Source organism: Peromyscus californicus, unplaced genomic scaffold (genome assembly GCF_007827085.1).
Source record: "Peromyscus californicus insignis strain IS unplaced genomic scaffold, ASM782708v3 Scaffold_23__1_contigs__length_62951481, whole genome shotgun sequence".
NCBI lineage: Eukaryota > Metazoa > Chordata > Mammalia > Rodentia > Cricetidae > Peromyscus > Peromyscus californicus.
The window spans coordinates 5267144-5280626 of record NW_026294534.1 but is presented as its reverse complement, the minus strand read 5'-3'; the positions used below and the strand labels follow the sequence as shown (position 1 = coordinate 5280626).

General features: G+C 41.8%; 1 protein-coding gene across 1 annotated transcript in view; it reads right to left on the bottom strand.

Moving 5' to 3' along the window:
* Myo16 (myosin XVI) overlaps positions 1-13483 on the bottom strand; it is a 394847-nt gene that overhangs the window by 255904 nt on the left and 125460 nt on the right. Inside the window, 3 exon segments of the mRNA XM_052751634.1 lie at positions 859-1009; positions 7392-7545; positions 10175-10250. Coding sequence (XP_052607594.1) covers positions 859-1009; positions 7392-7545; positions 10175-10250 — 381 coding nt within the window.

Below are 13483 nucleotides of genomic sequence, written 5' to 3'. Positions count from 1 at the left end.
AATCTCTTGAACAGCTTAAGAAAGAGGGAAGTTAACTGAGAGCAAGTGAGTAATGATGTATTTGTTCTCTTTGTTCTTGACTGTGGGTGTGATGTGACTAGCTATCTGAGTTCCTGCCTTGACTTCCCTGAAATGACCAACTGTGATTTGGAACTGTGAGCTGAAATAAACTTTGTTGTCTGCTAGGTTGCCTGTGTTGGGGTATTCTTTTTCACAGCAACAAAACTGATGCTAGAACAGAGGGTATTTGAACACTGAATGAAGTATAGTACTCTGAATTAAAGACATCAAAACAGGAACAAGAGAGAGCGTAGTTCTGCAACTCACAACGCACCAAACACAGGAAAATCATTTTTTCTGTCACAGTGAAAGAAGAAAGCATATTAATTTCTGTTTGTCAAGCCTATAACACTCCCAAGCACCAAAGCAATCTGCCCTAAATTGGGCACTGAGTCTTAAGTGACTGCACATGCACATACACACACACATGTGCACGCACTGCAATATCATAGCTACTTTAAAAAAGAAATGTCTCTCAGTGCCTCTTTGACCTACTTATGTGTATTTGAATAATTGGAAAAAGGAGAAAAATACTACTTAATAGTCAAAGATACCTGAAAATATGCAACAATAAGATACAGACTAATAATTGACTGTAAAATTCAAACTTCTCAAATTAAATAGCAACTGTATTTATTAATGACTACATTAATGGCCACATTGACAGGAATTTTAAACAGAACCCTAGCCTATGCATTCATTAATTTATCTTCACGTGGAAGATAGCAGACATGGGCTTTGTACACGGTAGGTTTTCAGCATGACCTTACAGAGTACTTGAGGAAGCACTGCCGTTACCTGCTCTGGTTTGCTGCAGCTGCTCACCATGCTGGTCTCGGGGGGCCCGTCCTGAGACTCCTGCTTGCACAGACCCTTTGTTGTGTCTTTGAACATAATGTCTTTTTCCAGTAAACTGTCTTGCTTGGCAATTGGTAGCACCAGGGGACTGCTACAAGAAACAATCAATACCACAATTAGTTTTCTTCTAACATTGTTGTATCAATCAAAAGCTACAGGAGACTGGGCTACAGAAGGTGTGTTTACTCAAATAAAAACACGTTCTCTAAGCTGCAGGAAACATGCACAGTTTTCCCTTCGTTTCATCTTTCATTCAGTTTCACTTCTGAAAAAAAAAATCCATTCATTTCAACTCGAAAAGAAAATGTTTACCAAGATACATTTATCTGTAATAGAAAGATCAATAGGTAATTTAAAAGCTGTTTGAAGCAGGCAATTGAACTAGACATTGTATTTAAATGTGAAAAGGGATTTATAAACAAATGAAGAAAGTTAAAGTCATGATTAAAATATAATGGGTTTAGGATTTAACACATAGAACCATGGGCAACATTTTGAGTTTGTATTGAAATACAAATATTAGAATAAAAAGCTGTGAAGAACAGCCGTATTACATGCAGAAAAAAGTGTGTAACTTGCAAACAGCTCAAACAAGGCAAAGAGAGAAATAAGCAAAAGTTACTTCATCATCTGTCATCTTAAAGTCCCCCGACAACAGGAACCTCCGAATTCCTTAGCGTTCACCACGAAATAACTACTGAATCTGCAATGTGACACTTTCCTACAAAGTTTGAGAACAATCTCCTCTAATGTTAGCATTCAAGCAGAAATGCACGTCCCCTTTATCAAGGGCATGTATGCAAACAGCTGTGCCATGTGACATGTAGGGGAGGCAATAATTCCAGTTAGAGCTGGTTGAAATTATTCTGTTAAAGTTAATGTTTGTCTACCTCATACACAGTGACATTGATTCACTGTAGGTATACAGTACAAGGGTGTGTGTGTGTGTGTGCGCGCGCCTGAGGAGGAATGTGAGGAAGCCAGAGGTTGACATCAGGGTGTCTTCCTCAGCTGCTTCTCCACCTAGTTATTTCCAGACAGGATCTCTCTCTGTCCTAGTTAGGGTGACTATTGCTGTCATGAACACCATGACCAAAAGCAACTTGGGGGAGGGGGAGGGTTTCACTCACACTTCCATGTAACAGTTCACCTCTAAAGCAGTGAGGGCAGGAACTCAAGCAGGGCGGGAACCTGGAGGCAGGAGCTGATGCAGAGGTCATGGAGGAGTGCTGCTTACTGGCTTGTTCCTCATGGCTTGCTCATCTTGCTTTCTTGTAGAACCCAGGACCACCAGCGCAGAGATGGCTCCACCACAATGAACTACCCCCTCCCCACATACACACCTCAGTCATTCATTAGGGAAATACCTCACACTCACTAAAGCTGAGGCTTGTTGTCCTGGGTCAGCTAGGTGCCCAGCAAGCCTCTGGGATCCAGATCCGCACGTTGCTACCTGCCCAGAATGGGGTGTAGGCACACAGCACCACACTCAAACTTCAGAGGTATTCTGGGGATCCAAACTGAAGTCTTCATGCTTTATCCACTGAGCCACCACCCCAGTTCCAATCCAATGAGATGTGACAAAAGTGTTTACAGTCCTGTAATCAAAATAACCGGCCACATAGAGAATTTATTTCATTCTCCTTTCTTGTGCCCATTGGAATCAATTATTGAACATGCCAGTGGCTTCTCATTGTGATTTTAATTAGAATCTTGTGTGTTTTAAAGTATTAGTTGTTAAATGAAAGCTGAATACATTTAAGGGATACATCACAACAGCTTGGCACCCACTGAACAATGATGGCCTCAATGGTATTGATTCATAGGTCTGTCAGTGCCCATGATGAGCATGACCTCAGAATATATTCATTTTATACCTACAAGTTTGTGCCTGTGACCAACACCGCCTCAACCCTCACAGGCACTGATCTGCTTCTTTCGTATCGGCCTTTAGATTTTCTGCCTGAGAAAGGTGGTATGCCATCTGTGTTTACTGTCCTGCCGAATTCTATTGGACAGGATGGATTTCAGGGATATCTATGCTGCTGCAAAGGACAGGATTATTTTCCCTCCTTGATGATTTCCCAGTGTAGATTTGTCCCTGAGTTTCCACCTACCCAAGGAGAGACCCCAAGAAATTTTCTATGTATCGTTCATCATGAATAACATTGATATAAACACAGGGTTCAGATGGGTCCTCAGGGTCTTGACTTTCAGGTTTAGGCCCAGGAGTTGGGCTCCTGCATCACAAGGCAGGTGAATTTGAATCTTCTGAGCAACCTCTACAGTCTTCTATAACCTAGCCTGAGCACTCTCCTTCCCTCTGTACCCTCCCCAGAACTGCCTTTGTCTCTTCCATAGCAGCCATACTAACAGGTGAGGGCTTATCTCTCTGTAGTTCCCGCTTTCATTTGTTTGAGGTTAGTGATGTTAGGTACTTTCCTAAAGACTCCTGGCTGGTATGTCTTCTTAGGGAAATATGGAAGGGCTTGGCCTGTTTTTAAAATTTCATGTTTTTTTTGTTGTTGTTGCTTTTATTTGCTCTTGAGGTCTCTGAATTCTTCATGCATTTTGGATATTTACCTTTTATCATTTATAAGGTTTACAATGTCAACTCTTCTGTTAGATATTTTAAAAATTACATTTATTTATTTATTATTTTTTTGTGTGTATGTATGTGTGTATACCATGGCATGTATGAGTTGGTCGGAGGACATATGCAAGTTTTTGTTTTTTTCTTCCACCATGTAGGTCCTGGGAAATACATCAAATCATGAGGCTAGGTGGCAGGTGCCTCTGCCTACTGAGCCATCTTACCGGGGCTTGGCTGACTATAGTTTTGTTGATTGAGATTTCTGCTGTGTCTTTTGGTGTGATGTAGTCCCACTTGGGGATGTTTGCTTCGGTTTCTTGTGTTTTTGGTATCATACCTGGAAAGTCCATGTTAAACAATTGTTTTCCTTGTTCTCTCTGTGGGGTCTTGTGCTTTCTAACCACACATTTCAGTCCTATATTAGATTCCACTTTATTGTTCTACAAGTGTGAAGTAAAGAACCTGGTCAGCCTTCAGGTAGTCACAGAGCCATGTACGGAGGGGGCCATTGTTGCCCTACCGTGTGTCCCTGCGAAGGCCCAGCTGACCACACCTGCTCAGGTCTATCTCTGCACTCTCTATTCTGTCCTATTTCTCTGTCTGTTTCCAACCCAGTTTCACCCTGATTAAGCAGGTTTGTAGTATAGTTTGAGATCAGGAATGAGATACTTGAGCTTTATTCTTTCTCAGAAATTATTTGGCTGTTTTAACCCTCTTGTAGTCTTGGTCAGTTTCTCTTTGGTGAAGTGTGGGCTTAAATCCTTTGATCATTTGTGCTGGGGAGGGCTCTGTTTTCAGATAATACATATTCTACATTCTGGCTACAAATCCTTAGATGCACACTGGAGATTTGCTTCTTCCTCCTCATGTTCTTGCCCATTTATTTCCATAACAATATACTATTTTTTCTCTTCAGTTTTTCCTTTCTTCTGTCTTATCTAAGAATTATTTTCCCAACCCAAGATCAACAAGGTTCACTTCTCAGGTTTTATTCTGGAATATTTAGCTCTGTGATCTCCTTTGTGTGCTCCCCTTTTTACATGTCTCCATGAATCACAGCTCAGGGTCTTCTTTTACAGCTGTCCGAGTGTTTCAGCGCCCATTTCGAGAACAAACCCTGTCTTTCCTCAACTAATTAGCTGGATGTGCTGATTAGCAATCAATTGGCACAGGGATGTGAGTCTATTCCAGGGTTCTGCCATGTGTCGCATTGATATAATACATTATTGACTTGACTGACACCCTGTCTCAGGAAGCCTTGGTATTAACTCACATGAGACTTCCAACTTTGTTTGCCTTAAAATTTTTTTTTGCTATTCAATGGCCTTAACATTTTCATGTGAAACTTAAAATCTATGTCAATTTTCACAGAAATGCCTGTTAGGATTTTGATGAATGTGTTTAATTGACGAATGGATAGGAAGAGAATTTCAACACTAGCAGTGTTGAATTTTGTCATTCTGAAGAACTCTCAACTGGACTATTCTGATCTTTGCTAATTCCTTTCATCAGTATTCTAGAGCTTTCCTAACTGAAACCTCCTAAATGACTTGTATTTATTTCAGCACAATTCATGTTCTGTGGGATTGTCAGTGTGATTTTGAATTTGACACAATCATTGACTCTTAGTCAATATACAAATAGCAATGATTTGTGTATTAACCTCGATGGGGGAGGCACAGGATAACTAGGAAGACTTCTGGAATAATGACAGAGTCTGACCGTTTTGCCATCAGTATCTGTGGCCTCTCCCCTGCCACACTTGTGAGCATCCTTCTCCCTGGCTTCATGAAACACTTCCACTAGCTCCCAAGAAAGAGCTTCTGTGAGGGCAGCAGCCCCGAGCCCACCTCTCCCCACCACCTCAGCCCTGAACGAAGTCTGCAGCCAGCTTGTCTGCCCTGGTGCTGCTTCTCTGCAAGGCTAATAATGTGTGATGGTTTTCTGCACTTTCTAATTTTTCGTCAACAAACAAGATTTTCTTTGAGTGCAAAAAAGAAAATATTGTTAAAAGAAATCTACCAGTGAGAATCAGAAGAAACAGAAGGGAAATACTGTGTTTTCTAAGAGAAGCCCTCCCCAAGGCCAGTCTCCATAAATACACAGATAATAAAAACAGCCTCATGCAAGGCCAGTCAGCTCACACCAATTTGCTTCCTGTTATATTTATTCATAACCCCACAGTAGAAATGACCAGATAAAGTATGTCACAATCAAAAATTATAAAAAACAAATGTGGAAAGTGCTCAGATGACAACTCCAGCCCAGCCCCATTTATTTACCATTTTCTCACAGAGTCAAGGCAACACAATGGGAGGAAAATGTAATTAAACCACATTTTTAATCATGTAGAACAAAACAAGCCATTGATTATTCTGTTTGTAACCAGATTAATCCATTGTTTAGTCAATAATATAATAGCCACGAAAGGCACCAATTAGAAATGCATTTTCTGCTTCATCTTTAAAGTAAACTAAAGCTCAAAAGAAACTATAGGCAGTGTGAAGGAGCATGTGTGCCTACTCTACATAATCTTGTTTATACTTCTGAAATTTTCCTTTTTACTGACTAGTTTTCTTCTTAGACATTTTCATACATGTATTGAGGGCATTCTGTTACTCTCTCTCACACCTTCTTCTCTTCTCCTCCACCCTTGGCGTACTTCATTGTCCCTACAGAATCCCTTCCCGCATTCATATCTTCTTGTTGTGTTGCGCGACTCACTGATTTTACCAGGACTCTCTGTATGACCATGGTCTGGACCTGACCACTGGAGCCTGGGCGAGCTCACTATTTTGTACATTGCTGAGGGCAGTGACTTCTTCCTCCATATTCTATGAGTTGTCAGTTGTTTAGGTTTGGTTAGTGCCCCATGATCCCTCCCTCCAAGCATGATGGGCTGTTTATGTTTTGCTGTCTATATATTTGGAAAGGCATAACACAGTGGTAAGGTAGAGTGGATCAGTTGCTATCACAGTGACACCCCCCCCCCTTTTTAATCACACTTCCATCCTCTCAAGAAACCCTTCATCAGGCCGGGCGGTGGTGGCGCACGCCTTTAATCCCAGCACTCGGGAGGCAGAGCCAGGCGGATCTCTGTGAGTTCGAGGCCAGCCTGGACTACCAAGTGAGTTCCAGGAAAGGCACAAAGCTACACAGAGAAACCCTGTCTCGAAAAACCAAAAAAAAAAAAAAAAAAAAAAGAAACCCTTCATCTATGAGAAGTCCGTTCGCACTGGCTTCTCTCTCCAGGCACGGTAACTGTTAGTACGCTTTCTGCTTTTTCTATCCACGGTACTTCATGTGAGGCTGTATGATACATTAAGTTGCTGAGAACCAAAATGTTCAAAGCGAAAATAGTGATCATATTATGAGTCCAAAGGTATTACTTTTTCAGGCCTTGAATGCAATGGCAAGTTTTCCTCCACCACGCAACACTTAAGCATTACCTTTTTTTTTTTGGAAAGTATGGGTTTATTACATTTATGTTTAGAGGAAAAATAAGGTATATTTGCACTTATTACTTCAGCACAGTCAGCCATTATGATAACCACTGGAAAGCTTACATTAAGTTTAGCTAAGATCTAGAAGAACGATGAGTCCACTGTCTTTGCTGTCAGAACCACTGGAAATGTAAGCTTGATTTCATAGTGAAGTCTTCTGAGGCCACACTAATTTCTTTAGTTGTGCTGAACTCATTATTGGCAATTGACATTTTTAGTAAATGTGTGACAAACAGCTACAACATGTACAACACTGTGGGTTGAGAGACAGGCTCTTCTGTCTGTGAAATGGTGGGTGAGTCGAGAGGGGAGAAGAACGCAGCTGGCCTCCAGAGGATTGTCCAGCTACTGCAACCCAGTGGGTTGAAAGTACTTACAGCTTAGTGGAAAGACGTGGGAGGTCGTGAAGGATCTCATCGTATAGCTCCTCCTGTATTAAGCTAGGGACAGGTGGAGACTCTTTCATCCTTTCTTCCCAGGCAATTTCGGCTTTCAGCAGCATTTCCTCAATAAACTCAGAGGCAGCAACATCTACAAGACACAGTGAGGATGTCAGACACAGGCAGTGAAGAACAGATCAGTGTTTCCTCTCAGTAATGCAGATGTGCGTCAACTGAGGATGTATCAGTCAACACACCAAGTCAATCAAGAGACAGCAAAAGTTTAGGGTCAAGATAAAAATCTCAGCCTTGACAAATCCAAGACTGTCCTGTCATCTATTAGGGATATATATATATAAAATCTATTATATATATATAATCTACTATATATATATATATATATATATATATATATATATATATATATATATATATATATATATATATATATATATATATATATATGGTGATGGGTAATGAAAAGTCACAGGGAAGCTGAGTGTGTAAGGATATGTGTGCATACTCCACTGGGAGAGAAGGCACACCGTAGCTTCTCCCTGAGCCAGAGCTGTGCATCTGGCAGCTTGCCATGATCTCTCTGTTTTTGTTGGAAGTATAGATCACTGCAGGTCTTTAGCCAGTGGCCCCTGGACACACTTGGCCTGCAGTACAGATATCCATCATTCAAATGCATAACCAGCAGTAACTGCCAGCGAGACCTGGTGAACTTGGAGAAGGGTCTGCATTGACACCAGCTGAGAGCCCGGCAGAGGCAGGCCCCCCCCCCATCCTCACTAAGCCTCACAGCCATTGTCTGTACATTTGAGGCATGTGGCTTTATAGGCTTGTCAAAGTTATTTAGCTCTCAGGGGATGATGTGACTGCCAGCATTCTGTCATGACTGGCCTAGGATCGAGGAGTAGGCGTGGGAAGGGAGAAGAGACCTTAGGCGCCTCATTTGGGAGACTGCCTTTCTAGTGCACCTATATACCAAACTGCAGACTGCCATAGACATTATTTACTGTGTCTGTCCCCAATCCAAGCCCTGGGAAAATGGATAGAATTTAACATGGCATTCGTGGTGACTTTCTCAGCCACCACAAGAGTGCCCCATTTGCATCCTTTATGTGGCATTTTATTTACCTGGCTAATTGTTTTTCCAGAGGAAACTGCATAAATAAAGGACATTTTCATTTAACGAACACTCATTTATGGAGGTTCTATGGACGGGCCCAGTGCTGCATCTCACTGCAATGGTTCTGTGAACAAGGAACTGGGAAGATGGCGGACTCTGCAGGGATAACGTGGAGAAGGCTGTCAGAGTCTCTGTGACGGCACAGAAGTGGCCAGGGCTGGAGCTAGACCACGAGCAGGATCATTCACTGGGCCCCAGAGAACCAACTGCCACTGGGAAGTGGTTGTGTAACACACAACACTACAGCTAAAATGAGAAAATACTGGGATGGCGGGACAGGCAACCCTAAGACCAAGGGCCAGTTGTATTTCCTTTGTCTGATGAAGAGCTGAGAGTGGGCATTTGGCCATGAAATCTCCTGATAGGACCAACAGACAAGATATAAAGCCAAAAAATGCTTTTTTAAGATAAAAAACTACATTTTTTTGTCTTTTCACTTTTTTGTTATTGTTTTATTTGATTTACGTGAAGACAGGGTCTCACTGTGTAACCCTGACTCATCTGGTACTCAGCATATGGCCCAGGTTGGCACTGAACTCCAGCTTCAGCCTCTCGTGCTGGAGTTACAAGTATATACCACACACAAGCTGCATTTTAATTCTTGTGATTAGGTTTAGAGAACTAAATTAACTAAAACCAATTTCAGTTCATGCTAAGATGATTAGACTCTCAGTATTAGCTTAACTCTAAAGTTGGAGGCCATTGGGGGCTACGAAGGGTGCTAAGCAATGCACCCTCATGTTTCTTAGAGCCTTGGTTTATTTCAGCAGATACAAGAGAGCAGTCAGCAGTAAGCAATGGCATTTAACTCCAGTAAAACAGGAAAGAGAGTAAGTTCCTCACCCTGGTTTACACTTACTCCTAGAAATGACTGGAAGGAGGGTTGAAACATGAAGGGCTATTAAGTTAGAAAGGGCCCAGGTGAGAGAAACAATAACAACACCACCACCACCACCACCAAAACATTTATTTTGTATTAATGATAAATTTTTACCACTAAAGTTTCTTATATTTTTCTTATGCTAGACATTTCTGTTATGTTGAATTCTCCTCTTAATATGGTAAAATTAACAACGATAAGTAGCAGTAATTAAATTTTAAAAGCTACAAAACTAAGAACATTAGATGTAGGAACATATTAGTGACAAAAAGGATTATAGAAATCTTCAGAAGTATTTACACTTCTGAAATAATAAGTCAAGAGTTTAGGGATCTAAGTTAGCACCAGACTATTAATTTCTGTTTCTTTAAGTCTAAATATTCACATAGAAAAGCACACTATTATAGTAAGTATTAGAATAAGTGAATAGCTAGCAATAGAGTAACAAGTTAAACAACAATTAAATAGATTTTGGAGTGATGTAGGGTGACCTGTGTGCGGGGCTCAGTGGGTAAAAGCTATGTGAAAGGAAGGTGGTGGGAACCCAGCTTCACCTACTGCTACCACACTCCCACAACGCCGAGGAGATGAACCTGCTGGAGCTGTGGGCGTCCAGATGTCCACTCACATTTCTTTCTGCACCAGGGATGGATGAATAGTGTCCAGGTCAAAAGAAGAAGATGCTCCTAGCATGCTCCAACCTACCTGATGGCTTCTCCCCATTGCAGTTCACCAGGTGTGGGTTTGCCTGATGTGACAGAAGGAGTTTCACCAGGGTTGTCTGCAGCATAAAGACAACTTCAATCAGCACTGCCATGCAGGACCCATCAGTAAGTACACAGGATACTGAGAACACACCAGCAAATACTAAGGATGCTAAGGACCCATCAGCAAATACCCAGGGCTAAAGATCATCACTAAATATCCAAGCCACTGAGGACCATCAGCAAATATCCAGGGCTAAAGATCATCACTAAATATTCATGGTACTGAGGACCGTCAGCAAATACCTAGAGCACTGAGGGACCGATCAGTAAGTACTCAGGGTAAAGAAGACCCATCAGGAAGTACCCAGGGCACTGAGGACCATTAGTAAGTACCCTGGGCACCAACTCATCAGGAATCACCCAGGGTACATGGTTGCTGCACATGGCTGCTACTCTTTCAAGGCACCTGACATGGCAGGAGCCTGAGGATAACATTCTTCTTGGCATTCTTACTATCCCCAGATTCTTCTCAGAATACATCACACACTCATAATTTATATATTAGGAAAAAATTTAGCAGGTGGGGTTTAACTTCTGAAGGTCTGAAAAGGACATTTTATACATTTAAAATTCCTTTTATGATGTTTTGTGGAGAGATCATCTACTAGTGGGTGTTTTGCTTCAGTTTTTTATTCACTTTAATCATTCAGCTAAGTCTTGGCTTATTGGCACCACACATCCGTCACAATGCTGCACAGGGCATTAAAGACCTGTAGCTGTGCTGCACAGACCGGGAAACACACTCACATGTATAGGACGTAAGAGTCAGAGGCAGGAATGCAGCTCAGTGGTGGAGCACATGCCTAGTGTAGCTGAGATGGGCTGAGTCCCTAGTGTCACGGTTAGAGTACTTCTGAGTGATTAAATGCATGGAAAGCATTTTACCCCCTGAGCCATCGAGCTGTCCCAGCCGACTTTGAAAGAACGTCATTGTGTCTTTGTGCATCTGTCTAACCTGACAGCAATTTCCCAGCACTGATTACCATCACATGGGTTTATACCCCATTATCACTACGCTTCTCTGTATGTTTAGGGAATGTAGTCACAGTCCTCCTAAGCACAACATTGCACAGTCTGCTTGTGACCTTGGAAATGAAATCCCATTGTGCATGTTTCTACCCTTGCTCCATGGCTTCCCTGTGCACTTCAGAATCATCTGAGTTGTCAGGATTTACTAAGATCCATTTATTTTATTGGTTATGTGAAACTACATCAAAAGACTATAACATGTCTGCCTTTTTCTAAGCTAATTAAAGCATAATTAAATTTTAAATTCAACCTTACTAAATGTTTCTGGACTCAGGCAGAATGTGGCCCAATTCTTCTCCAAAACATAGATGAATCCCAGTCTACATTGTCCACATTTCTCTTGGCATTCTGGCCCTCTGAGCATCCACCAGAACCTCACATTAAGCCCTGTCTTTTTGTCTTTCTCTAGTCTATTTCCCCAGATTTCTCCTACAAATCAGTCCCAAGGTCTTGAGGGCCACACCTTCAGATGTGGCTACAGTGATCACCCCACTCTTGGTACTAACTACCTATGTTAGTTACTTTTGTGTCCCTATAACCAATATCTGAGCAAAGGACCTTAGAGAAGGGAGGACTTCCTTGGTCTCATGGTTTCTGAGGTTTAGTCTGTGGTGGCTCCATGTGCTTGGGCAGAACATCACGCCTCCACTGGGAGCATGTGGCAGACGGGATACAGGGAAGTAACTTCTACAATAAATGTTGAGAAGGAACACTTTCTCCTTTCTCTCTCCAATCTCTAGTGACCTGTTTCTTCCAACTAGGAATCATATCCTAAAGATTCCAGAACCTCCCATTGTGCCAAGAGCCTCAACACATAGCTTGTGGGCTACATTTCATGTTTAACCTACAGTAACAGGTAGTGAATGAATTCCCCTTTGATTCCTGCCTAGAACAAGTATGGCTTGAATCACTGTTTATAATTTAAATTCTCAATGAGCTCAGTTAAATCATGAGGGCGCACAAAATGTAACTCTCAAATGATTCATATAAGTAACTGACAGACCTGGTAACATCTCGCTAATACCAGAAACTTCCTCCTCCTCCAGGAGCTATTGGTAGTTAATGATTGCCGGATTGTGGGGAAGGAGCATTTTCAATGGTGTACTCACTGATAAGCCCCAGGTTTTTTTAAACCCACCCATTCTCCTGTAGGCAATGAATTAACATACATTAATTAAATAATATCAAGCAACCCTAATGAAAGCAGAAATGAAGACAAGAGAAGAGAATGGATGGATGAATGTGATCAAAATGCGTTATAAACATGTGTGAAATCACAAAAACATCTGGTTCTGGAACACAAATACTATTTTTGTTGAAGTTTTACTAGCGATAATATGAAACAAGTTTTCTGTGCAAAGAGATTTAAGCTGAATTTCTGACTTTAAAATAGTTTGGAGTAAAACCGCACCCAGAATGTCTTAGAAACCAACCAGCAATTGGGCAATGCAACTGCTGAAATGATTAAATGCATTTGCACTCCCAGGAGTAAAGGAAACACACTTCTCTGGAAAGGTGTTTTAAACAAGAACGTTGTTTTCCTTTTTTTTTTTTTTTTAAAGATTTATTTATTTATTATTTACACAGAAGAGGGTACCAGATCTCATTACAGATGGTTGTGTGCCACCATATGGGTGTTGGGAATTGAACTCAGGACCTTTGGAAGAATAGTCAGTGCTCTTAACCTCTGAGCCATCTCTCCAGCCCCTGTTTTCCTTTTCAATATTTATTGTAGAAAAAATTCATTTATTCAAAAGCACTGTTGACATGCTCTTCATGTCCACTTCGAGCAAGGAAGCTGTGTGTGAGTAAACGGATTAGGTGAGTGGAGTTGCCAGCAACTGAAACCCGTGGCCTCGGGCCCTAGCACCTGAGAGTCTCACTGGACCATGAGGTGTCAGTCAGGGTCCCAGGTCACCACTGCCTTGTCAAGACTGCTTGTCCAGTGCCGCAGCGAGCTGGGACACGCTGGGTGAGAAGTCCTGCTATTCCTAAAGAGAGCAGCCAGCTTCCAGGCTGGTGTGCTTTGTTAGACAGCTAACAGTCAGCCTTTCCTGGGGCAGTGGTGAGCAATGGACTGCAAACGGCGTGGTCAGGGCCACTTCTGGAAGGAGGCAAGTCTGGAAATCGAGTTCTCTGGGGAAAGGTCACAAACCAGCACACCAACATGAGAGGTAAGGATTCTGTTTTGTCCATTTTCACATCCTTTCTGATTGGA